This window comes from Harpia harpyja, chromosome Z, assembly GCF_026419915.1.
Source record: "Harpia harpyja isolate bHarHar1 chromosome Z, bHarHar1 primary haplotype, whole genome shotgun sequence".
In the NCBI taxonomy this organism is placed as follows: domain Eukaryota; kingdom Metazoa; phylum Chordata; class Aves; order Accipitriformes; family Accipitridae; genus Harpia; species Harpia harpyja.
In genome coordinates, this window is record NC_068969.1 from 101,482,680 (window position 1) to 101,510,205 (window position 27,526).

The following is a 27,526-nucleotide window of genomic DNA, read 5'->3' on the forward strand; positions in this document are numbered from 1 at the left end:
TGACTGACTTTGCAGCTAACAGTAAGTCTTACAGTCTTACAGTAAGTTAATAAGGAAGCTTTTTTGTTGGCTTCAGTGCACACAGGTTACAAGACATGTGGAAGTGTTTTGTGTGCGTGTTTTTTCTTTAAAATGCTGAATTAGTCTTTCATGTACTTACATTTATATGGCTGTTGATATGCTTCTGATGTATTGATTAGCTGGAGTTTTTCTCACAGATGAGAATAAACAGTGTTTTTCTATGTACAGTACAGTGAAGGAATGAACACAGTAATTTTTCTGTAGGTCTTCATCTCTTTTCTAAGCTGGCACTGTTGGTGCAAGGTGCTAGGAACTCAGGTAAGGAAAAAGATGTAATTCCTGTTCTCCTCTTGGTTCATTGGCAAGACTGCTGATTTCTCTGTCTTCAGTTTTACCATATTTTGGGTTTGGTTATACTTAAATCTCTCTGAAAGGCTTGTTCATTGATGAATTATTGTGTAAAAAGTGCTCTGGGTTCTCACTACGACAGCTGTGTGAAGACTTACTGCCTTTCTTTACTAGAGAAGAAAGCAGTGTTTGGACTTCACGCAATTTCATTTTTCTCAGCAAGGTATGAAAAGCATAATAGCATATGTGGCAAAAAACCTAAAATAGAAAATAATTGCACATTTCATTTCAAACTTTTCAAAATGAAATCTTTTGGAGAATTGTTTTAAAATAAATACTTTGCTTTTAAAACTTCCTATTGGTTTGGGGGGTTTTTGAGGCAAAACAAAATGATAATGTTCTACTGTAACAGCCTGTCAAATTTAGGGTTGATTCAATCTCATGATGAGGGGGAAAAGTCTTTTGCATTTTTCAATGAATAAATAGTTTGTCTGGAAAATGTTTTTCAAGTTTACTAAGCATTATTATTTCCTAAAGACTGCCTATAACCTTCTACCTCATCAAATAAAGTTTGATTGACCACTGGAGTGAGAAATAGGCTAGCTGTTCTGTCTTCAGCTGTTGGTAGAAAATTTAGATGAGCTTTGAATAGTGATGGTTTGTGGTTTAGACAACCTAGTCAAAACTAAGAACAACACAAAGCTTCGTTCCTAGGAAGGATTCACTGCAGCAAAGTGCTTATGCAAAGGGGGCTTATAGGCATGTGAAAATGAACTGGTTATGGGGTAATAGATAGGGCTGCTTATTCTTAAGGTCCTTTTTGTTGTTTCACACATTTTATAGGAAGATGTGTCTCATGCTTTTATTCTTATTCCTAGAAAATATTTTTGAGAATACTTCTAAGCAATTAAGAGCAACAACAGATCTTTATTTGTCACATTCAAAATGATTTATAAGCAACTTCTTAAATAGAAATAATGCACAGTCATGATTAGTACTCCTGATAAATAAATGGCTGAAAAAGCCATTGTGACTTCTGGTCCTTAAAGTATTAACTAAATTAATGATAAATATGTATCACGCATTATTGCCCCTTTCTAGGTACAAAGCTTAGCAACTTTGTATTGTGAAGCAGATTATAGACTCTGCAAATTAGAAGAGATGTCTCTCTAAGGGTGCAGGCATAATTATAAGTGATAGATTCTTGAGCTTTTGTTACCTTTACATGTGTAGGTGGACACCTCCACTACAGACAAGACTATGTTAATGCACCTGATCCTACTGAGCCTGGTGATTGGGAGCAGCCAGGGGTGCTATTGTGAACATTACCCATGGGGGTCGTGGTCTGCCTGTTCACAGACCTGCAACTATGGCACACAGACCAGGCACAGGTAGGGCCAAACTATCTCACTACTTCTATGTTTCTATTTATTCCCTGAGAAAATACCATTTCTGGGGAGGGGGACCTGTGTCTGAAGCTCCAGCTTCCACAATATACTGAGAAAAATTGTCATATCCAAGTGTGTACCAGATGAATAGATTACATTTTAATTGCAATACTTAAAAATTACAAAATTATGTATATAGAGCATTATGGTGCCTCCAAACAAACGTGTGTCTGCCAACACGTGTTGTGAGGAGAGAACAGCCAGGTCCTAGGAAGGCCTTGCCAGCAGCATGCATTGAGCAACCGGCCCCTGTGAGCACACGGGGCCAGTGCTCAGTGCCCTGCTCCAGGAGCTCTGCTCAGTGCAGAGCAATGCTATGGGAGGGATGAGCTCCAGCATGGCAAGCATACAGAAAGTTCCTTGCTGTATTGTTAGTTTTATGACAGCAGTTAAAGTCAAATAAAGATTCAGGAGCACCAAATTAGATGAAATTCAGTGGTATACTCTAAACTTGTGAGAAATTCCCTCTTTTCCTCCTGGCTTTTTCTGTAGCTATTCTCTGGGACATTTGAAGTGACATGAATCAAAAAGAATTGCTCTGTAAACTTAAGGCATATTTGGATTTTTCTATTAATCAATATTCTGCAACTACCTATTATCTCTCAAGTTTTTTTCATTGGGCTCAAATAATTTTCTTTATCAGCCTTCACCTACAGTTAAAGAACATCTACGATTCTACCATCTGTCTATGATTCCTTCCTAGCATAACTTGTTAAATTTTTTCAGGCAAATAAGAATGGATGAATATTATAGCCAAAACTTCTGTGACCAGCTATGCACAAAGCAGGAATCTCGTGCATGTAACCAGCAAACATGTCCTATCAACTGTCAGCTTGGAGACTTTGGCCCTTGGTCAGAATGTGATCCATGCGTTAAAAAACAAGTAGGTAGAAAATGTGTTATATGGGTTAAATGCAAGAAATTATGCCTAAGACATGTCTTTGTTTCAGACATTCAGCTTTATGGCAATTGATCTGCAAAATTACAGTTTAAGTTAACAAGGGAAATGGGTTATGAATTATAACAGTAGAAGATGGAGAGAACAAGTTAAAATAAGCATATCAAAACAGGTGCGATTTAGTAGCGTAAATCCATTTATAAGAACTTACTTCAAAAGTTCCATTGTCACAGTTAAAGATGAGTTTTCCACATAAAGGATAAATTAAGCTATAGAGTTTGCATGTCTGTTCAAGCAGGAGAAAGTCATGGAATATTTAGCTTATCCATAGCATTCTATACATTCTAAAGACAAGAAAAATAGGACCAAATAATCTATTAAAAAGAGTTAACTGGCAAATCCTAACCATAACTGGCTAGAAATGATCAGGCTATATGTTACACTGATAGTCAGGATCAGTTTGAGATTGCTGTTAAGAAATCTGGAGCACTGTTCCACCAACCTTTATAGCCCACACAAAAACCAGGTGGATGTGCTTAATATCAGTGGAACAAAGCCCCAGGATTGTCTTTTTTTCCTCTTGGGCTTGTGTCCGTCAACTGATGGTGGACTTTGAGGTGAGGTGCCAGAGGGGGAAGAGGTGAGAAGTCAGGTTTGAGTGGATTTAACCTAAAGAAACTGAGCTCTGCCAAACGTAAGGTTGTAGGGAGTGGAGGGGAGCAGACTGCAGATTATTTGGGGTAGTTACATGGCTGGTGGGTCTGAGCTTTGAGGCTGACCATAATAGCAGCTCTGAGTTTCTGTGCAGACAGAGCCTACAGCTCTCTGAATGTCCTGCTCAGCTTCAGAAATCCATGCCTGAAAAGCAATCTTGAAAAACCTGTCACATATCATAAGTATTTTTTTACATACATATATAACTTTCTGATGCCCATGCAGGATGAGGAAGACCTGAAGAAGTTTTCTAGGTGTGAGATGTGAACCACCCTGTAGGGTTCCTATCCTACAGCTGGGATGGAGAGTATGAGAGCAGAGCAGGGAGAAACAGTGAGGGAGTGGGAGACAGCAAACAAGCTGCAAGAGCTGAAAGGGAGCATTGCTTGAAATTGAACTGATTTTTTTTTGTAATCAATATCGTCTAAATGGCTGAGTTTCTTACCTACGCATCCATATATCGAAGCATTGTTCATTTTTATTAACTTTAAATATTGATGCAACATATATGCTGCTTCAAGCAAAAAGGTGCTTTTGTGGACTATGATCCATTTTTTCCCTCCAAGCTATGAAGATCACTGCTTGTGACCTTTATAAACATAAACCGTAAGAATGGAGGACATGAATTCCAAGGTAAGTGTGAAGACTAGTGTAAGCAAGCTCCCAGTGAGAGGAAAGGATGAAGAGGTGGAAGCTCACACAAATAATATAGTGAGTGTTGTGGATCCCAAATGGAGTACAAGGAAGGGATATCTTCAGCTCAAAAGCTTTCAGATGGTGTGCTGTTGCTCCTCACACTCTCCCTTCATAGTCACTCGGTTACTGATTTTTACTGGACATCTTCCTGCATTGTTTGACTCCAGGATCTGTCTACAGGGAGGGAAGTAACAGAAGTCTGCAGGGAACTGTGCTTTTCCAGTGGGAAAAATTCTCAGAGGAGGAACTGTTCAGTCACATGCAGACAGGTCTCACCAGCAGTCCTTTGAAATGGAGTGGAAAACGTATATGAAGTGATTTGTCTAGCAGCCTTCAGCTTTGTTATTCTGCACGGAGGGTGCTGACCTGGGGAAAGAAAACCCAGTGAGCTCCAGATTTTGGTCCCAGATCTTCTTTAGTAACAAACTTTCAGGAAAACCATTTCTGCCCTCCCCAGTCATCCAGTGCTCCTCAGAGAAGAGGCCCCAAAAGCCAAGACAGCTGGTTTGGGGATGGGGATACATGCCACTGTCAGAATATTTCTATTTCAACAGAGATGATAAAGAACAGGAAAAAATCTCCATAAGGCTGTTCACACACCATTTCCTACCGTACCTTTAGAACTGAAGATACAGGGTCTGAACTTTTGATTACTCCAGTGATGTAGCCCAGGTTGTCAAGTGTTTAATCATGTATGCTACATCAGGGCTATGGAGGATCTTGGATTTCGGTTCCCTGCCTGCCTTACCTGCGATGATGGTGCAGCAGGATGTGAGGACAAAAATAACTGATTATTTCCTTCAGGGCTCTGGTTTTCATAAAGCTTCAGCAGCACTGAGGCATGTGGCTCTGCCTGAGGGGGCACCTAGCTACAAAAACAGCTCACACAAACAACCCTGGTGTTATTTCTTCTGCCTTTCAGTTTCGTGTCCGGACACTCCTGAGACCATCCCAGTTTGGGGGTCAGGCCTGTACGGAGCCGCTGGTGGATTCCCGCCCATGCTTCCCAACTAAGCTCTGCAACATAGTGGAAGTTGATTGCAAGAACAAATTTCAGTGCGAAAGTGGTAATGATAATCCTCATTGTGTAACTGCTGCATTATTAGATAGTCAAAAGTTTAGACACTGAGACAAAAAAGGTCTGGATGATCCAGATCTTGTATATGCCATGCACAAACTCCAGGGAAAAGGAGCAGGAAAAAAAGTCTACTTAAGGATTTCATATGTATTAGTAGCAGCATGTGTTTGCAGTTTCTTCTGTAACTAAAAGTAATTCAAGTGCAAACTCTAGCCTGAGATGTCAGTATGACCATGACAGCTAGACAGTAACACTGTTCCAATAATATTTCTTTGCACAAATTTTTCGTGTACAAACATATCTGAACATAAACTCACACTATTTTTATTAAATTGTGGGTATTTCTTGTTTACTTCAATTTAAATATAGGTGATTAGCCTCAAAATAACTTTATCCACATATCCTTTTTCTAAACCCTGAATTAAGCCTTTGCACCTTCAAAGCAAGGCAAAACTGGCAGAACTGAAACAACCATTTCTTATTGGAATAATCTAGGTATTATTCTGCCTTGCTGTTAATTCGTATGGCAAATTCACACCTTTACTAGGGAAAAAGGCAGACTGCCCTTTTCTGCATTCAGACATGATGAATCTTTGCATAAAGTTTCTTGCTGTTGCTGTTTCTCTGGTGCAGGTCGCTGTATTGCAAAAAAATTGGAATGTAATGGAGAAAATGACTGTGGGGACAACTCTGATGAAAGAAATTGTGGGAGGAAAAAGACCGTGTGTAACAGAAAGTATGAGAGCATCCCAGGTGTGCAGTTAATAGGCAGTGGGTAAGCCGGCTTTGCTTATTTTTCATGAATGTGAGATTGTTAGCTCACTAATTTACATAAACAAGATAGTCCCCAATTAACATGTGATAGTATCCCATTAAACCACATAATCTCTCAAATTAAAATTAACAAGAAATTATGAAAATGCAACCAAACCACCAGGCTAGGACTTGCCCACTGCATCTGCCAGTCCTGCTCTGCACTGCCGGTGCACTAGATAAAGAGCTGTCAGGGAGCACTGCTGTCTGAGTGACCCTTCCTGCTTCACAGCAACCACAGCATCACGTCCTGCCAACTTCCAGCTCAGTTATGCCAAGTGCTTCAGAAATTTTGAGGATGGTCCTCTACAGATGTTTGTCTGTGATACATTTCACACAATAGTAACCGTCATCTCTTCCAGACTACTAATTTAAGCAGTGTAAAACCTAAACATGGGATGCCTGTACCAGGTAGTCTTGCATTTTTTAACTGAATTTTGAACTCAGTGCACTCTGGTAGCGTCACTTATGGTAGAAATGGAGAACTGCTGCTTCATTTTCCTAGGCCATTTTCAGGTGTTTCTCTGCTTAAGAGTGACTATCTCAAGCTGACATTGGGATTATCCAGAGGGTTAGGCACTGCTGGGAATTAGGAAACAGGCTTGCTACTACAGCATTTTTCAGGTGAATTCAGTGTGAATGTGAAGTTCTTGTAGAGGAACTTCATTCAAATCAGTAACATAACCCAGATGCTCATACCGTTTCACTCAAACCTACAACATCTTCCATGCAGCTATATACCACGAAATGTTTCAGGTCTGTATGTCTTTCTGGGATTGTTTAATCTCTGGAAATGATTTTTTGTTAGATTTCACATTCTGGCAGGAGAGAGCCGAGGGGAAGTCCTTGGCAACTCATTCAATGGAGGACAATGCACAACAGTGAAGCGCAATGAGACAAGGAAATCGTATCGTGTTCCTGCGAACCTGGAGGCTGTCAGCTTTCAGGTATTCTGAAGCAGCAACTCCTAGCTGAAAAACCATTGCCATAATCACAATCCAAGTTATGCGCTCGAGGCTTAGGCAGTAATGGGCATTTCAGGACAAGATTTCTCAACCTGGTGAGGCATGAACATGCTTCAGGTGTTGTGTGGAAATGGGATAAATTGAGCAGTCGGGTGGTTCTACTCACGCCTTTCAGATCTGTGTCTACTCACTGCATCATATATCAGCATCGACATCATCAATTTCTGTTTCTCTCCTGCTTTCCTCATGGCTGTGGCCATGTCTTTGTTCTGACTTGGCACCAAGGGCTTTGCTCCTAACCCTGACATAATCTGGCCAGAGACTCGTTCAAGTCCAAAGCTCATTTCAGTATCACTGCGGTATCCTTGCAGTACCAATGGCTGTCCTAACTCCAGCTTCCTCCTAGTCACCTGCAGCCTTGGACACAGTTCCTCCCTGAGCCGTTTCAGCCCTTCAGTCCTGCCTGTTCCCTGCCCAGCTGGTCTGAAGAGCAGCAAGGAGAGGAGGTGGACACCAAATTGGGGAGGCAGGAGGACAAGAAGTACACAGTCTGGGGAGGAGTCTTGCAGGACAGGCCAAGGACAAATGAACCTGGCTTGTATCTTATAAAAAATCTGGGAATCACTGATTTTGGGAGGCCTGATATTTTAGACTTTTAGACACTGACATTTAGAAAATTCTTTGAATACCGTGGTTAGGGCACAGCATCTGGCTGTGCACATATCGGCAGGCCCTGTCTGAAGCCAATAGATACTGCATTGGGAAGGAAGGAATGCAGGACATGAAAAAGCTCAACTAATGGATGAAATCTGAACTGCTGACTTTTGCCACGAGTGCTGTGAGTTTTTAGTATTACTTTAACAGCAGCAACTGAACAAAGGACACCCTAATATGTTCCATGGAAACTGCAATTGGATTGGCCATAACATGTAGGTTTTGTCAATAATGGTGAAAAATTACTATGTGCAGAAATACCCAATGGGGAAAAACAAGCCTTGTTTTGCCCAGGTCTCTTTAAAGCTGTGTGGTTTATTAAGTTACTGATGTCCATTTGCAGAACTGTTAAGGGTTTGTGAATCTCACCTTTGAGATCTATCTTTGAGATTTATATCTTTTAACTCTTAGAGCAGCCTTTGGTATAGAAGGGTCACTGGATCAGGCTTTCTTCTTGAAACTCCAGTGTGTTTTCATGCAAAAACATATGACTTCTTGGAGAATGGAAGCGGACTGGGGGAATGGACCACCTCACCTCCCAAGGTCCTTAGCAGCCCTATTAATTAAACAAGTCTAGAGGAGGGAAAAAATTGAATCTTTCAAACATCCACAGGGTTTGCCTGAGTTTTGGGAAATGAATAATTTCTGAACTGCTTCTAAACTTGTCTTGTGCTTTGCACAACAGCATCGCTGAGGTTTACCAACTTGATCAGGCAGGTTTGTGCCCAGTTCCTCTCCACCTACCCTTAGTCCATCATACAATATGGGTGCTAACACTGCAAGCATACTCTAAGACTCTCCTCTGGAAACCTATTCATTCCTCTAGCTGGGAATTAAGAAGAAAGGACAGAAAACATCAAGCTCTTTGCCTTGTATAATATAGAAGCCATGGGACTGGGACTTAGTCATAGTGTGGACATAGCATGAAGGTCTGAGAGTCTTTGAAAACTGTGTTGAAACACTTGTTGAAAATTATTCCTAAGCTTTGATGCTTGGGGGTGGGGAATTTTAGAAGAAAGTATTATGTGCTTTTTTTTTTTCCTTGTATAAATGCTTATTAGTAAGTCTACTTCTTATCTTGTATTCATCTTGCTGTTAACCTTTCTCAGTCTCATCTTTGGTGTTAAGAACAGTTTTTTAGCTTACTGCCATGTCTCAAATAATCGAGCATGTTTCTTTCATAAAAAAACCCAAGAATTCATTGCTTAATAGGTTTATGTTTCAGATTATTATTTGGGCAAATGCATTTTCCTTTACTGAACCCCCAGGTAATGAATGAAGAGGATGATGTAACATCAGATTTCTACAATGATTTAACTCCCCTGAGTGATAGTGCTCATGGCAGTACATCATCCGCTCATGGTGCTCGAAGATCTTCTGGTATCCCATTTTTATTCTCAAGAAAGACACGGGTTGAAGTCACATCATCTTCCTCCTTCAAGAAAGCCATTGAAGCCTCATATGAAAAGGTAATTCAATGTTGCCTCCAATTTCTTCCTTTCATTTGATTTCTGTCTGCTCATTTCAGAATAGAGCTACCAAAGGCTATTTTCTTTATCAAGGCATTGGCATTACATTTTTTTTTTCAAAAAACACTAGAATTACACATTTAAAAGTTCCTTTTCTGATACTACAGTATGTTCCTGGTTGTAACACACTTTCTGTAATGTAACATGCTTTTCTGTTTTTAGTACAGAAATTGTAGGCTTTTTCCACTTCAGAGAGCATAGATTTCACATAGATTTGAGATTTTTAGATCAGGTAAACCACTCCTTTCCCTGTCCTAGTTACAGATTAAGAAGGCAGCATGCCATGTAGTAACAGTAGCAGACAACTCTAAAAAGAAATGAAGTGTACTCAGGAATGTTATACATATGCATGTACTGGGAATTAATCTACATCAGCTTTTTATTTGGTAGCTAACTTGCATGTTGGAGTCTTATGGCTGCCAGGATGCACTTGGTCATAAAGATAATCTCAGAAATAAAACATCCACAGAAAAGTTTCTGAGAATAGCAAAACTTTTTCCCTTAAAATTCCGCACCTTTAATGGAGATGAATACTGTGGGATATAAGATTATGTACTTTTATAGTTTAATGGCAGTAAAGATTAAAGATTAAGATTTCCTATGATGGAAGTTTTCCACGGGCCTTGCTAACTTGTCCTCATGGTTAAGTAACTTGACTGCTTAATTAGTCCATTACTTCTAGTTTGAATTCAACTATATTGAAGTTCTAGCTACCGGAAACTATTGACTTTCGTTCCCATCTAGATACCTGTATACCTTCTCTTTTGTACAACTGGTAAGTTTCTTTTGGTGGAATGGTGGCTTCTTGTTGGCTTAAACCCAGACCAAAGCTACTTATGGAGATGTTAATTTAAATGAAACTTTTATCAGGAAAGTTTTTTCAAGGTACATTGGTTTTCAGCATTGTTGTCATGAAATCCCAGAAATGCATGTGAAATAGCCAATAACTTAGTCTGGTGTTGGCTAAAGATGACACAGGTTAAAATCCTTTCTTAGTGGACCCATAGCAGGAGTTTTAATTTGGGTCTTCCTCATGTATTCTACTGTATCATACAGGAAGCCTCTATTTTTATCTTTATCTTCATAAATTTTATTTATGTGTGTTTGTAGATAGATGTATACTTGCGTATGTTTGAGAAACTTACAAATGAATTTTAAATACTTTCTTAAATAGTGAAAATAGAAGTTTATACAGATCACTTAAAAGGACGGGGAACTTACCTGGGCTTTGGAAGGTCAGATTCAGGCTGATATATTAAACTGTGTGCAGAAGGCTTTCACATGAGCATCCCAGGGACTCTGGAGGGCCCTAGCCACTTGAAATGTCATGCATTTTTTCATATTGGCATGAAAGAAATATGAAAGCTTGACATTTTTCAAGTTTATTTTTGTTTACCAGAAACTTCTTTAGCTAAGCTGACTGGTCCTCTAGTATGTCTTCTTGGTTTCTGATCCTTTAATCATAGAATCACAGAATCATAGAACCATAGAAGATTTGGGGTTGCAAGGGACCTCTAAAGGTCATCTACTCCAACCCCCTTGCGATAAGCAGAGACATATTCAACTAAATCAGGTTGCTCAGAGCCCTGTCCAGCCTAACCTTAAATGTTTTCAGGGATGGGGCACCTACAACCTCCCTCAGCAGCCTGTTCCAGTGTTTCACCTACGTCATTGTAAAAGATTTCTTCCTTATATCTAATCTAAATCTACCCTCTTTTAGTTTAAAACCATTACCCCTTGTCCTACCTACTAAAAAGTCTGTCCCCATCTTTCCTATAAGCCCCCTTTAAGCACTGAAAGGCTGCAATAAGGTCTCCCCAGAGCCTTCTCTTCTCCAGGCTAAACAAACGCAACTCTCTCAGCCTGTCCTCACAGGAAAAGTGTTCCATCCCTCTGATCATTTTTGTGGCCTTCCTCTGGACCTATTCCAACAGGTCCATACCTTTCCTGTGCTGAGGACTCCAGAGCTGAATGCAGTACTCCAGGTGGGGTCTCATGAGAGCGGAGCAGAGTGGGAGAATACCCTCCCTTGACCAGCTGGCCACCCTTCTTTTGACACAGCCCAGGATACTGTTGGCTTTCTGGACTGCGAGAGCACATTGCCAGCTCATGTCCAGTTTTTCATGCACAAGTACCCCCAAGTCCTTCTCCACAGGGCTGCTCTCAATCCCTTCATCCCCCAGACTGTATTGACACCAGGGGTTGCCCCGACCCAGGTGCAGGACCTTGCACTTGGCCTTGTTGAACCTCATGAGGTTCGCACGGGCCCATTTCTCAAGCTTGTCCAGGTCCCTCTGGATGGCATCCCGTCCCTCAGGTGTGTCAACTGCACCACTCAGCTTGGTGTTACCTGCAAATTTGCTGAGGGTGCACTTGATCCCACTGTCTCTTGTCATTGATGAAGATATTAAAGAGTACTGGTCCCAATACAGACCCCTGAGGGATACTACTTGTCACTGACCTCCATCTGGATATTGAGCCGCTGACAACTACTCTCTGGATGCAACCATCCAGCCAATTCCTTATCTGCCAAAAAGTCCATCCATCAAATCCATATCTGTCCAATTTAGGGAGAAGGATGTTGTGGGGGACTGTGTCAGAGGCCTTACAGAAGCCCAGATAGATGACACCTCTAGCTCTTCCGCTGTCTGCTAACGTAGCAACTCCATCAGAGAAGACCACTAGGTTGGTCAGGCAGGACTTGCCCTTGGTGAAGCCATGCTGGCTGTCTCGAATCACCTCCCTGTCCTCCACGTGCCTTAGCATAGCTTCTAGGAAGACCTGTTCCATGATCTTCCCAGGCTCAGAGGGGAGGCTGACAGGTCAATACTTCTCAGGGTCCTCCTTTCTACCCCTTGTAAAAATGGGTGCAATGTTTCCCTTTTTCCAGTCTCCAGGGTCTTCATTCGACTGCTGTGACTTTTCAAATATGATGGAGAATGGCTTGGCAACTACATCAGCCAATTCCCTCATGACTCTAGGATGCATCTTGTCAGGTCCTGTAGACTTCAGTAGGTTCAGGTTCCTCAGGTGGTCTCAGATCTGATCTTCTCTTACGGTGGGAGGGACTTTGCTCCCCCAGTCCCTGCCTTGAGGCCCATCCACTCGAGAGGTGTGGGAAGAGAGATTGCCAGTGAAGACTGAGGCAAAAAGGTTGTTGAGTACCTCAGCCTTCTCCTCGTCCGTTGTTACCAGTTTGCCAGTTGTGTTCATCAGGGGGGTACGCTTTCTTGGACCTTTCTTTTCTGGCTCATATGCCTACAGAAGCCCTTATTATTCTTTGCATTCCTTGCCCAGTTCAGCTCCAGCTACGCCTTGGCCTTCCTGACCCTATCCCTACACAACCAGGTAGCGTCCCTATACTCTTCCCAGGGCACTTGTCCCTGCTTCCACTGCCTGTGCATTTCCTTCTTGCCCTTTAGTTTGACCAGCAGGTCTTGACTCAGCCATGCTGGTCACTTGCCTTCCTTTCCTGATTTCTTATACCTAGGAATTGAGAGCTCTTGTGCTCTATGAAAAGCATCCTCAAAAATCATCCTCATGACCTCCTTCATGTCTTCTGCTTGCATCGTGGTAACTGTCTATGGTGGGGTTCAGCTTACATATCCATAGGCAACAGCAGTTCCACAGGGATCTGCATATCAGCTAATTAGCCTCCTTTTGTATTGATGAAGATAAATGGATGGGTTTCTGCACGTCTGTTAACTGAACAGTGCCCTAGTAGGGCTGTAGAGGGAGCCCAGATGACCATCTCTCACTCTTCTCTGTATAAATGTAAGGAAAGATTCTTAAAGTGAGACTGGAATATTATGTAACACATTTCATTATAAACTACTAATATTGCCCATCATGCTCCATGTTGTTATTTTTGTATACTATTTTCTTCACTTTTTTGTCACTGAATTCCCATGCTGTGCTGTCAAAGGACTGCTGAAAGCTTTGTATCAGAATTTGTGCCCATTCCCTTAGCCCATGTTCCTATTATTTCTGGCAGGAGTTAATTTAGTTGGACTGCTTGAACTACAATTCAAAAATTGAGAGGTCAAAGATAGGAGGCCATCTGCATCCCTGGGGATGTCAGGCAGTGACAGACATGATTCTGTGGCAACTCTGCTTATGATATTTGGGATGAAAGATTACTTAATTAGCATGTTTTTGTGAAATACTGCTTTGTTAGAAAATTGCCAATTAAAACTACTGGTTTTAACATCAGTCCAGCTCAGCTTGTGTTTGGTTGCTTTTTGTCAATGAAGTAGCTTGTATAACAAAACTGAACTTGAGTACTCATACTTGATTTAGACCAGGCTTTCTTTGGGAATAATCATCCCTGATCTACTAAAATTTTGTATTAACACCTGGTACTCATGGGTGAAGCTTGCTACAGGCACCAGCATTTACCACTATGATTAAACATGTGCCCAGAAATAACTGGAGACTGGAATCCAATTTCCTGGGATTGTTCTACAAGTGAAGGTTTCCAATATTGTGCATGCCTCAGGGATTTAACATGGAAATCACTGGGTTTGACAACTGTAAGTTAAATTGCTAGTAATAAAAGCACTTAATTGCTGGTAATAGAAGCACTTAAGATACTTTTACTAGCAGAAAATGCAAATACAAGATGCATGTCAAGCAGAAATTCATATTTAGCATGCAAGTGCATGTTAAAACCAGCAAAGGTTTTAGAATCAATATTTGCTGAAGTGGCCATGCATGTCATAACTGAAATGTTAGCTGGCACAGCTGAAAGTTGAGGGTCAGAACCTAAATGACACCAAAACCCTGAAAATTATGTTACCACAGGGTATTTTAGGAGCTGAATATAATCTGGGAATTGTTACATACCCTGTTTCTTCCATTCTTATTCTCACTGCAGCAGAAAGTTGAGTATCCTTAGCTTATTTTCCAATGTGCAAACAAGAGCACTGAAATGAGCAGTGCTGTGCAGAACTGAGAGCTGAGGTCCAGCTTGTATGTTACATTGCTTAGTCCTGGCTGGGAGAACCCCTGTTGAGATGCATCCCTGTGTCTTCTAAGCCAAGTGACCTTAGAGACAGAAGTGGAGTAGAGCCAACCTATCAGCAGCAAAATTCAGCAGAAGAACCCATGTATAAATCAGTAACAAATTGTTTTATAATGAATCTTTCCTATCTGCTGGTTGGTCATTTCCTCTTTTCCTGCTGCTCCTTCTGCTCTTTATCTGTTTGCTTAGGCCTTGTGCCATCAGTTCCCCTTGTCACTCTATAAGTCCCTTCTTTCAGTATTTTCTATTCCTTTCCTTTCTATTTAGTTAAACTCCCACATAAACAGCCTCTAGCATTGCAGAAATATATGAATTAGCTGTTTCAAAAACATCACTATTTCCTAAATGTAAGTGATGTTTCTGGTTTTTGAACTTCCTCCCTTTTTTTGCCCCTTACATTAACGGCCTGACACATGATCTCAATGAGATCTTTATCCCTGTGGTTTAGTTTTAGCAAACTGTTAAATGGTGAAACTTCATAACAATGAGTTAGTATTCAAAACATACACTCACTAGATCAGTTGCAAACAACCCATGGATACTTATAAGCTGAAGCCTTTCCTCTGAAACTTTTGGTTCTCTTATCAGTTGCTGGTGTATTTGTTATGGCAGGAATCCTTTTGCTTTCTGTTTGGTAGGTGCTTAGAGAGTCCTCATTTTTATTGGAATGCTATATAGTCCCACAATGTAAAGCAGTAATGAGCATTGTCCTCAAGAACCTCACAGGGCTCCTGGAAACTCCAGGGCTAGTTTGTTTATGGTTGAAGCAGCATGATACACAGGATTAATTAGCTCTTGCAATGTATCTCAGGACATACTCTTGGCTTCTCTACTTTCTGCAGTTAACTACCTATGAAGGTGCTAAGAGTCCCCTTTTCTTATTTCTAGAATTCCAACTTTATTAGAGTCCATAAAGTAATTTCTGTTGCAAACTTCACAATGAAACAGTCAGATCTGCAGCTCTCAGATGTCTTTCTAAAAGCACTTAACCACCTGCCCCTGGAGTACAACTACGCTTTATACAGCAGAATATTTGACGACTTTGGCACTCATTACTACACCTCTGGGAAGATGGGTGGTTCCTATGACATTCTTTACCAGTACAGCTCCGAGGAATTGAAGAACTCGGGTATGTAATCTTTAACAAGAAAATATCACGATTTGTTTACTAGCTTTTCTTATTACTGTTTTTAGGTCTTACACCACATAGTAAGTTCTCCAACAGCAAAAAGTCCTTTAGACTTGCATAGACCCAGAAATTACTCACACTGCCTAAATATAGAGCAAGAAGAAATTTTTGCTCTACAGTGTCTTAACTTGAAAAGTTCAAGAGGTTCCTTGCTTGGTAAACATCATTGTGTTTAGGGAAACCTCTTAAGACCTTCAGATCAAGATCAGGTGCCACCAAGAAAAGGTGTTCCAGCATACTTCAGTGTGGGACTGAGGTCTGACAGGTATAAGTGGTACTTTTTGGGATACAGTCATTAAAGTTGTTGGTACTGATTAGAAATTACTCTAAAAATATTCCCATGGCTGCCAGACTGTCAAAATGAAAAGACAATACCACAAAAGTGGAAATCTAAGATCAAAAGCTGTGATCTTTAATGCCACTGCTGTAACTTGCATGGGTATTGGAGGGTACCTAAAGGGGATGGTAAGCATGACTCAATCCAATGCTGCTTGTACCCAGCGAAGCAGGTGCCTGCATTAGTGAAGTCTCCAGTGGTAGGTGAGGAGCAGGGAGACCTGCAATGGCTCACCTTGGTGTGGGAGCCTGGGGGCATGGTGCTGTCATGTAACTTGGTTATGGTGATGAAGCTGCTGCTCTGTGGTATTTCTAGGCCTGGCAGTGGATGAATCAGTGGAGTGTGTCCGAAGAGAAACAGTAAGGCGTGTGCTCTTCTGGAAGAAAAAGAAAGTCAGTACCAGATGCACCACAAACAGGATGACTGTGAAACACGAAGGTGACGATGAGAACAGGGCCCATGTCCTGTTACTTACCCTGAGAGATAGCATTCCCCTCAGCTAGGTGCCCCAGGTGACCTCCCAGCTTTGTTGGACTACAGATGCTCTTCCTCCTCTGTCAGAGGAGCCAGTGTTTCACTATCTCTGAAGCAAGCACTGGAAACATCCTCTTACTTGCAAAAGGAATTATGATGTAGGAGCACTCTTCTCCTCTGGAGCACCATCATTGGGGATCTGATGGCACTGGCTCTTCCAGTGAGTCACGGATCTGACAAACATTCCCCATGGCCCTGGGTCCAGGGCCAGGCACGCTGAACTGGGAAATGGGCACGACTAGAAGCCTGCAATCACGACTGAGTCCCTGATCTTCTTTAATGGTTGCTCAGGGCTCATTGAGAGAGTCAGGCAGAAATAACACACTCCCTGATCTTCGCCTCCCATCTTCCTCATGCCAAGCAGACACCTAGATGCAGAAGTTCCCTGGCAATGCGAGAGATGTGTGTCTCAGGAACTGCAGAAAGTTGGTGCATTTTCTGCAAGAATGGCAAGAGTTATGTTCTGCATCACTAAAAACAGGGATTTCATCACCTCCACCATGCTTTTGTCCTCATTTTATGATCAATTTCCGTTACTCAGGTGTTTACAACTGGGACTAAAGATCCTGCCTTGCAGTGTGTTCTTCTAGAGGAACCTGCTGTATCCCCTGCATTTTCCACGAGTGTCTTTTGTAGTTCTGAATATCACCATGGCTGAGGTCTCAGACACTTTCATCTGGAAGACTATGACAGGCTGCTGTCATAGTGGGGATTGTTTTTCTGAGCTTAGACTTCATTCTTCCAATGGTAGCTTCAAAATATTAATCTTAGTATATTCTTTTATGTCCTCTTACACTTTTTCTTAGAGCTCTGTTGTTAAATCCACTGACTTTGGAGGCCTTTGTCTGACAATACTGTGATGAAATCCCCTTTCAGGTTCCATTTTGGAGTCAGCCGAACGGTCAGTGTCCCTGGTAAAAGGTGGCAGGTCAGAGTATGCGGCAGCTCTGGCCTGGGAGAAAAAGGGGGCTTTTCCAGGACACACAGTCTTCACAAACTGGCTGGAATCAACAAAGGACAATCCCGTGGTGATTGACTTTAAGGTAAGAGAAGAACAAGAAAAATTGGGATAGTAAAGCTCTTCAGAGAGATCTGCCAGGTGTTTTGCCTTTTAAATTGGGATGGTGCTGTGTGTGATATGAATGCACATACATATGGGTGTAACATAAACATACAAAACATTTATTAGAACTACTTCTTGTGCATGTCGGTTTATAAGCCACAGCAGGTTTGCATTGCCCATGGACAGTGAGAGTAAGAGGGAGGAATATGAGTAAATTACTCCAGCATCAGCAGGAGCTCAGGCATGGGTAGGGCTTAGTTACTGTGCAGGAAAGCAGCGTATGGTGCTGGGAATATTTTTTCCCTTGTGCTCTTTCCCTATGTTGAGGCCTATGTTGAAAGGTATGGCACATAGCTAAACTGAAACAAAACAGCAGTCCCCTGGTATCTCTGTCCCGCTCATTTAATGCAGTGTGCCGGCACTGTTGTGAGAGCACTGAGCTGCCTCGCTCCCTGGCTGGCACAGCAGCCACTCAGCAGCAGTAGCAAAGCACTCGAGGCAGACAGCAAAACCTGCCTCAATGCAGCATGCAGTGATCTTTCTCCCACTGCAGCTGCTGAGCTCCTGAAGGCAGTGTAGGCATCTCATGTGACAGGGACTGGCTGTAAGCAAACCCCATGTCATCTATGATGTCCTGAATTTTTAGACGTGGTATCCCACTTGGATGGTTTTCCATTGGCTCACAAAGCCCTAACTTGGGGGCTTACAAAGCCCTAAATTGGGGAAATAAAAGCAATATAAACAGGATAATATAGATGTATAGCACTGTCATGCTCCTTCAAAGCTTCCATAACTTTCAACACATCTGAATCCTGTGTGATAGAGCTTCACATGTAGGCTCTAATGCCTTTAAAACCCTGCAGCTACCCCCAGCAGGACCCTGCTGTGTCTAGATAACTGCTTACTGAATGGCTGTCTACCAGGTGTCACCCATCGTGGATTTGGTGAAGAATGTGCCATGTGCTGTGACCAAGCGCCGCAACCTGGGGAGAGCCCTGAGACAATATGCAGGCAGGTTTGACCCTTGCCAGTGTGCCCCATGCCCCAACAATGGCAGACCTGTTCTTTCCGGGATGGAGTGCCTCTGCCTGTGCCAGGCTGGCACCTACGGCAAAAACTGCGAGACACGAGCTCCAGGTTACAAGTCAGGTATTCGGGGTGATACTGTCACAATGTAAATACAGTCCTTCTGGTATCTATTTGTCAAAGATGAATCTGACATAATCTTCCCTTACTAAATCCTTAGCACTTCTTACCACATGGTGATGGACAGAAAGTATGAGAATAAAGGATTGAAAATAAAAAGTCAAACTGAATAGGCACAGCTCAAAAGAAATTGTAAGACATGCTAAGAGATTCCTTAGCTGCATAATTAAGATACTAGGAAATGAGCTGTTCAGCAACAAGGATGAAGTTGAGATCAAAGATAATTGGTACAAAAACTAAGAAACCCATTCCTTAGTTTTTCTTATAGCCTATTATGCTTAATACTAAATGGCTAATGGAGATAAAAATTGGTGATTACAATATGGAAGGAAAACTCAGTTGTCTTAAGCAGAGGGAACATAATAATTGTTCTGAAGAATTTAAAGAAGAATTTCATGCAAACAGATTTTTGAATGAAATTGGCACTAGTGCCATACCTATGGGAAACAGAAGAGACTTACAGTATTATATTTATTATTACATATGTTTATATTCCTGGATTAAAAGGGGACAGAAGGGAAAGTCGCTTACGCAGTTACAGGTCTCATTATCTGCCCCTGATAAAGAAATATTTTGAAAGAAATAAAGAATCGAGGATATGCAGGTAGAGATGAATGTAGAAAGTTTATTGCATACAGAAAAGAAAGGGTGTATAAATAAAAATTTTTGTATATGCTTCATTGTGGCACAGACAAAATACCCCAGGGTTAAGAAGAGACAGTAGTGTTTTAATTTAGCTTGCATGGAATGTAGATTTGGGGTTTAGACATGGTGTTAGAGCTCCGATTTATTTAATAACTCAGTAAACTCTGAGCTATCTAAAAAGGTTGTCAGCACCCTGAAAACTCAAACATCTGTGTGTGCAATAGAAGTAGAAAATAAGCTGCTTCTGGGTTTGAACGTTACCTGCAGTTAAAACTGGAAAGGAAGATATACTTGGTTTTCATGAAGCAGCTGGAATTTGGCTGACCATCTCTTTTGAAAACTTCACATTCTAGATACAATCTACTCCCTTAACAGTAACAATTTTAAATCCTCTGAAAATGGCTATTGTGAATTTACCACAATCCCTCTCATAAGTGGCCTTAAGAGAAATACTATGTATGGTACTGATCTACCAAAAGACGGGATTTCTTTTACCTCTTGCAGTTGCTGTAGATGGCCGCTGGGGTTGCTGGTCCGAATGGAGTTCATGCGACGCTTCCTTCAAAACGAGAAGGACCCGGGAGTGTAATAACCCCTCCCCGATGAATGGTGGGAAGCCCTGTGAAGGTGAACGGGAAGAAGTGGAGGACTGTTATGTCTCTGTGTTCACAGACAGGTAAGAAGATGGTAGATCAAAAGATCTCCATAGTCATGGGGCAAAGTTAACAAGTCCTCCAAAATGGCTTTGTGACTACGAAGGAGAAATAGCAGACAACTCTCCTGTCAGAACTTCTGTGATGGGGTTGAGAGAAGGAAATGTCTGAAAATCTTTGCAGCTTGCTTCAAGTTTTGATTTATTCATTGATTATTCCCAGAAAATGGCTGAGGAATTACATACTAAAGTATGCCTGTAGGTCTCTTAGCTGCTTTGCATGGCTTCTTGTCCAAAGCCATGGAGAACTCATCTGCTTTTGTTCATGGGAGTTTGCAGTTTCAGGTTTTTTAATATCACATCCTCTTCTCTTAGATGTTTAGGTCTGAACTCAGTGTCAGAGAGAATTCCACTGAAACTACCAAGCTTTTCATATTCCTGCTTTGAGCATGGCTGGTGTAACAGTTTTGCATGGTTTCAACTTAAAATCCTAACTCCAACCCCAAACTGGCTCAGTTTCTTGCATCTTCAAGAGCAAGGCTTTGTACAGATTCAGTTTTTCTACTGGAACCGAAAGCTGAAGCAGGATTTTCATCATTCCTGCTGTAATGACTACAGAGGAGGTTCTGGAGTGGATAGGAGAGGATTAAAAGCAATGGGCTGCACAGTTCTTTGTTACTCATCTCAGTTAGACACCACAGGCAGTACATCTCCATGCTCACCGACACCAGCGTCCTTTAACTATTGCCTGATGGCAACAGGAAGCTTTTGACTGTGCTATCTTAAACCCTCTCAAATGACATGGACTCCTTAGAGACTTCCTCCATATGCAGTTCTTTGCCTCTTTTTCTTACTCTGTAAAAATATTTCATGAGTTATGTCAATAGAAATTGTAGCCCTGTATCTACCACTTTTTTAGTGGTCTCACAATCTCCCTCCTATCAATACCTGCAACTTCTGATGTCCACCATCTTTTATTCTTTTATTTAACAGAATAAAGTTTTTTTCCACTGGGCAGAGGGACACACAGACACTCAGCATTCCTGTCCAAAGTTCCTGACATTCTGCCATTGTTACTTGGTGACGCCAATGCTTAAGATACATCCTTACCAGCAAATTCTTATTTTTCAGAGGTGCTCCTTGTATAAATGATGATGAAGCCAGGAGAGAAGAGGATGTTTTGATTGGTGAACCTGAGTCTGGATGCTCCAGGCCAGACACACCAGAAAACAGCTTTATCAGGGTGAGCGTGAAAAATGAGTGATACAGAAGGAAAGTGTAGTAGTTGCAGAGCTGGGAAATTTTAGAGCTGCTTTGTTACATGTGCCTGATAACCAAGCTAGCTACTGTGCTTGTGAGCATGTTGCTGCGTGTGTGGCATGCTGTGGGACTCCAGTCCACCAAAGCCCACCAGCAACTGAAGCAAAAGCAAGGTAAAATCCATTTCAAACAGTGGTCCTTGAATTCTTGTTTTGTAACCATGACATCCTTTAGTGCAGCTGGGCAAACATATAATTATATAGGTGAGTGGATGACTCATATTTCAGAGCTGGAAAAGCACACATTCATTACATCAAACCATCAGGCTTTTATCATTGTTTCTTTTGACAATGTCCAGTCTCGTTACCATAGATTTTTGAAGGGCTTTTTTGCTTCTTTTTTTGTAGAATGAAAAGAACCTGTATGCTGTGGGGGAAGAAGCTGAAATTGCCTGTGTGAGTGGTCATGTCCTCAGTGGCTATCAATTCCTTCGGTGTCTGCCAGATCAAACCTGGACGCAGCAACCTGTTGAATGTGAACGTAAGAAAGAGAAAACTAATTTAGCCCAGCAACAAAACAGAAGTGGAAGAAAAAGAAACAAAATAGATTTTAATACAGGTTTTAACAAAAGAATCTGTAATGATATCTGAAAAGATAGCATTTTAAGAAGGTATTTCATGTAGAAGTGGCAAAAACCTACTGAGTCACTACATCATTCCTCTTTCAATTCAGAAGTGTTACTATTATGTACTTTGTAAGGTTATTGTAATATTGAATGATTTAGAAAATGCTCAGATGGATGCTGTGAGGTCCTTCTTTTGTCTAGTTTTAAATACCTTTAACAGAAGGACTCATCTTTTGTTTCCAGACTTACATAGATATCTTTAAGTTGATGACAGTTATGCTGAAGAAAGTGTTCTTAGAGCAACTCGTCTAATGCTTTTTATATTAAATGGATGGTCTGTCTCTAACCACCACCCCCACCCCCAGGCTGCCTTGAAAATCCCCACAATAAATCAATGCCTTGAAGTACTTATAGTCCAGTTAAGAATTAAGGATCAGAACTGACCTGGGTTTGCTAACAGGAGAGATTCCGGTAGTTTTCTACAACTCGGTGTGATTTCATTGACTTAGTGTTCATTTTATCAAAAAAATATACTCCCTGAATATACTTATGAGATTTCTATTGGCATTCATATTACTTGTTTTGTTAATAGCTTCATTTACAAAAAAAAAAAAATGCGGTTAATGACATTCTTATTTTTAAACTGTAAAATTAAATTACTTATACTAGCATACCTTAGAAACACATAATTATTTAGTTATTGATTGAAAAATATTTTTAAAGACTATGACAGTGCACTGAAAATTTCTAGACTTAATTATGTTAAATATTTATTAGTTTTGAATGTCAGTCAAATCTTCAGTGTTACTGAGTATCTTTATGGCTCTTCAGATGAAGCATTATGACTTGCTGTAAATATCCATACACCATAAAACCAACAAGAATTATACTTTTTTCTTGTTTATTACAGCCTCGGTATGCCTCAGGCCACCAACATCTGACAGTGTCACAATTTCCCCATTTAAGCAACAGTACAACATTGGTGAAACCATGAAGCTGAGCTGCCAAGCTGGGTTTATTGTCACTGGCCAAACACAGTATACCTGTGGGAAAGACCTGTCCTGGATACCTCCTATTTTGACATCTATTACATGTGAAAAAGGTTAGTATGCCTGCAGATACTTTACAGTTTCTATACTGCTGTTATTAACAGCAGAGTTTATTTTAGCTAGCTAGAACTAGGAGGCAGATGACTGGTTTTAAGACACATAGCAACTGTTCATTAATTTTGGTTTTACTTTGTGCCTACCGCAGTACCATATAATTTCAGCTCCAAACTTCTCCATTAAGTTCAGAATTTTTGTGTGCAATGTAGTGTACACTTTAATTATGAAATTGAGATCCTGAAAATTTTCTTAAAAACAAAACAAACCAAACCCCAGCTGTATTAACAAGGCTTTATGAAAGCAAAGTAGGAGAATGCATTCTATTGAAACTTCAGCTTCTCTTCTTATACAGGATTTTCCAGTGATTTTTGCAAAGACTGCTGTGTACTTGTGGAATCCCAACCACAGCAGGTTTTGAAGAGAGAAATATAGGGTAAATGGAAATAAATCCATTTCAGGTTTTACAGCAGCAGTCTAAAAAATTTCTGTTCACTTTGTTACTAGTTACAATAACTCTCACTCCTCTGTTTCAGATGTGCAAACTACTATTAGAGGCATTTGCAATCCAGGACAAAAGCAGGTTGGATCTCAGTGTGTTTGTATGTCTCCAGAAGAAGATTGTGGGTAAGTTAAGTACTTTAATTAGAAAAAGTCAAGTCAAAGTTTCTCCACTGATAGACCAAGAGTCCATTGTGGCAAAAACCAGGATGTGTAACAAAAGACAACAGCAATTCAGGGCTACTGTCTGTTCAGATATTAGCCAGCTATGCCTCTGTGTCCAGATTACAGACCCATTTATCACTGTCATCACCTTGCTATAATAGGTTATGCTCCTTGTGTTTGAGATTCACCTTTTTCAGATGAACATGCTGCAAAATACACTGTATGTTTCAGTCTCCAGACCATATACAAAATACGTAAGAATTGGATTTACTGTCTCTTTGCGCAACATGACCTGCACAGACCATTGAGCCTTCAAGTGAATAGAGGGTTATCCTAGAGGATTTTTTTAGTAAATGACTGGCCAGGGTGGAGGTGTGGTGTGGGTCTGGAGATAGGAAAGATGAGAACAGATTGAATATGAGTTGGGCAATTGTAGGGCTGAGATCAACATACGTTCCACCAAAGGGCTCAGAAGGTGATAGAAAATGTCAAAAGTATGTAAGCCAAATCCTCTGAAAGCTAGAGAGGTTTTGTTGACTAAAGCTCTAAGCTTAACTCAGGAACATAAACAAAAAGTGAGTTGTATTGCTCCCTGTCTTTGGGAAATGACTAAGCTCCACAAAATGATGCTGCTTGGAAATGCCTGCACTTGCTGAGAACAAATCCACTCGGGAACCAAGAGCAATGCAGAAGGAAACTACAAGCAGCATGGCTGGGTTTGCCTGCCATTGTTCTCAAACTAACTATGCCTCAGAGGCAGACTTGCGCACACAGCTGCAGGGCTGCATTAAGTAAGTCAGACAAGCCACCCCAGGGCCTGTGGAAATTTCACATGCATTGTCAGGTAAGAGCACCTCCTGTTTTCTTGTGCAGGCACGTGTCATTCACCTCCCATCTGTTGGACAGGACCAAAGCTTCCTCATCTCACAGCACTGTGCCATATCAGGTCCAGGTCCTGCAGTAGCTGGGACAGCCTTAGGTCTTCAGACAGATATCTAACCTGTCCATGGCTTTGTTGTGTTTCATCCAATACTGGTGGAGCGTTTAGGAGCATGGACTTGTTCCACAGCCTGCTAAAATAATTTTTCTCTTTTTCTTGGGGCAGCCACTACTCAGAAGACATCTGTGTGCTACACACCATTTCTGAACAGAATGTGACCAAGCCCAGCTGTCAGTATTCAGCTGAAATGTGCCTCGGAGAGCAGTCATTTCATTTCTTGCATGCTGGCCCTTGCCATGGTGATTCCAACCTAGACTGGCCTATTGAAAGGGCAAAGCTCTCTACAAATAGCTTGAAGAAAGTGCCCTGTGGCTATGACACCTGCTATGACTGGGAGGAATGTCCAGGTATGACTTCTGAATGGTGGGATTTATCCAGCCCTTTGGATCTAAAAATAAAACGTGCTGAGTCCTTCACTGCTCCAAGGATGGGACTTACAGGCACTGTGGTCTATCTGAGCAATTTACGATGAGAGGAGCATGGAAGTGTGGTCAGCCCCATGTCCCTGCTAGCAAGTGTTACATTTAGATATGTGCCTTTTCCCTCAGGCACAAGTGGTGTAGCGTTGCCACTTCCCATTAGTAAGCCACAAAAGGAACTTGGAGATTAAGGGAACTTCTTCAGGAGAATTAACGTTTGAATCTTTAATCACAAAAATGTAGTCAGCAATGTTATCGCATATTCCCTGTAAGGCTACTATAACTACTAGTTTGTACTTCAGGAGTTAATTTGGGCCACACCCTCTATAGCATATAATTAAATTATGAAATTAAATCATGATACTACTTAAAAAGAAAGACTGGGGCCATCAGGCTTAATGGGATTTTAATGGTAAAATCTGTAAATATCCGTATGTGAAAACTGTGTTTATTAAGAGTTTTAATGAACTAGCTAAGCTGGTGAAATCCCTAAGAGGATTATTTTATAAACACTGTTGTGCAATTTGGCTATTTACTGTGTAACTTGGTGATAAGAGCAGTGCGTTTTCCTGTAAATGTCTGAGGTGCTGGCTGGCTCCACACGTCAAGCGCTTGCCAGGAAAAGGCTGAGTGGCAGCCACACTCATTCCTTCACTTGCTTCCAGAGACAAATGTGATCCTTATCACACCTTGTCTACTTATGATAAATAAAGCATCAGCAGTGTGCAGCAATCCTAAAACCCTGTTTTGAAGATGCAAGGTTTCTGCAGCACAGGATTTGAAGTAGGTGCCTGTAAAATTGCTGCATGAGATGTTGTTCCTTGTGGGGCCGAAGCAGAGGGCATGACCAGACGTGCTGTGATGGAGCCTCTAGGAACCTTGGGCTCCTGGGAAGATGGTTATAATTTAAAAAAATATTGGGCTTATTTATTCCAGAGCCCCTAAGAAGCCTAGATCTGCTCCCACTATGGAAGTGGCTTAAAGCTGGATCCTGTGCCAGCATCTCAGTGTTTTTCTCTCAAAAGCCTACAGAGGAGCCCTGTTCAGTGACGAAAAATGAGAGAGAGGAGAAAAACACATTAAATAAAATAAGTTTTCATTGGACTTTCCTCCTTGCCATCTCTACAAAAGTCAGCTTTCTCATGAGTATGCACAAACATTTAGGAAATGGAAGTTTTGGTTTTCCTGAGAACGAGTAGTTGGTATCAACACAGAGGCAGAAGATGCTGCAGTACCATGTGAAAACACACATTTTTCATATGTTTTAAAAAAAGGGAAGGCAGGAACTTAGTTTCCTGCCCAGGGAATTTCTGGAAAAGAATATAAAGATTTAGAATCTGATTAGATCAGAAATGGGTAATGAAATAACAGGCAGGACTGAGCTTTACCACAGCCCAGCAGCAGGTAGCTTAGCATTCCTAAAGGGAGCTTTAATGAAATAGGAGCTGACACAATATGGACCTTAAGACTCCATTTCACAGCAACATTGGGTGCAAGGATAATTGGGAACAGAAAGTCAACTTAATATCTTTTTGTTTAGAAGAAAGGTCAGTGTCGTGGTTTAACCCCAGCCAGCAACTAAACACCACGCAGCCGCTCACTCACTCCCCCCCACCCAGTGGGATGGGGGAGAAAATCGGGAAAAGAAGCAAAACCCGTGGGTTGAGATAAGAACGGTTTAATAGAACAGAAAAGAAGAAACTAATAATGATAATGATAACACTAATAAAATGACAACAGCGATAATGAAAGGATTGGAATGTACAAATGATACACAGTGCAATTGCTCACCACCCGCCGACCGACACCCAGCCAGTCCCTGAGCGGCGAATCCCTGCCCCCCACTTCCCCGTTTCTGTACTGGATGGGACGTCACATGGTATGGAATACACCGTTGGCCAGTTTGGGTCAGGTGCCCTGGCTGTGTCCTGTGCCAACTTCTTGTGCCCCTCCAGCTTTCTCACTGGCTGGGCATGAGAAGCTGAAAAATCCTTGACATTAGTCTAAACACTACTGAGCAACAACTGAAAACATCAGTGTTATCAACATTCTTCGCTCTGAACTCAAAACATAGCACTGTACCAGCTACTAGGAAGACAGTTAACTCTATCCCAGCTGAAACCAGGACAGTCAGGGAAAGCCAATGGATAAAAATAGTTAGATACTTCATTTCTGCTTCTGTATGGGCACTGCTGCAAAACCTGATATTTAAAGGTCTTTGTACCTAATACTGTACCATCTCATGTATGCATTATAGGCTTTTTGTAACTAATGTATCATGAATCTCCAATAGTGTTTTTCCCTGTTGGACTTTGAAATGTTGTCAAACTATAAAATGTGATTTTAGTCATGACATTTGCAGCTAAAATTCCAACTCATTCATTCCCAGAGCCACAGACCCAGTGCTTCTGCCTCATGCCTTACCAGTGCCCCAAAGAAGAGAGCCGCCTTCACTGCATCCAAATGGAGTCGACAGGGAGGAGGAAGACAGTCAGTCATTGCACACTGGCAGCCATGAAGTGTGCTGGCATCAAACTGGAGGTGCTGGAGCAGGGACGTTGCCTGGCGTAACCCATCAAA

At 41.4% G+C, this 27,526-nt stretch overlaps 1 protein-coding gene across 1 annotated transcript; it reads left to right on the plus strand.

Annotated features, from left to right (window-relative positions):
• Positions 1 to 27,526, plus strand: C6 (complement C6). Its single transcript, XM_052777749.1, has 18 exons — positions 1 to 339; positions 1,603 to 1,760; positions 2,544 to 2,700; positions 5,048 to 5,192; positions 5,837 to 5,978; positions 6,825 to 6,963; positions 8,964 to 9,164; positions 15,136 to 15,376; positions 16,089 to 16,211; positions 17,184 to 17,350; positions 18,294 to 18,519; positions 19,726 to 19,897; positions 21,005 to 21,116; positions 21,541 to 21,673; positions 22,669 to 22,860; positions 23,398 to 23,488; positions 24,633 to 24,874; positions 27,336 to 27,526. Exons 2-18 carry the CDS (start codon positions 1,630 to 1,632, stop codon positions 27,515 to 27,517), a joined length of 2,796 nt encoding a protein of 931 aa, XP_052633709.1. The 5' UTR covers positions 1 to 339; positions 1,603 to 1,629; the 3' UTR covers positions 27,518 to 27,526.

Coding starts and splice junctions, on each gene's coding strand:
- C6 (XM_052777749.1), top strand. CDS start 1,630: ATGTTAATGCACCTGATCCTACTGAGCCTGGTGATTGGGAGCAGCCAG. Junction 5,193..5,836: donor CAAATTTCAGTGCGAAAGTG/GTAATGATAATC, acceptor TCTCTGGTGCAG/GTCGCTGTATTGCAAAAAAA. Junction 17,351..18,293: donor CCGTGGTGATTGACTTTAAG/GTAAGAGAAGAA, acceptor GCTGTCTACCAG/GTGTCACCCATCGTGGATTT.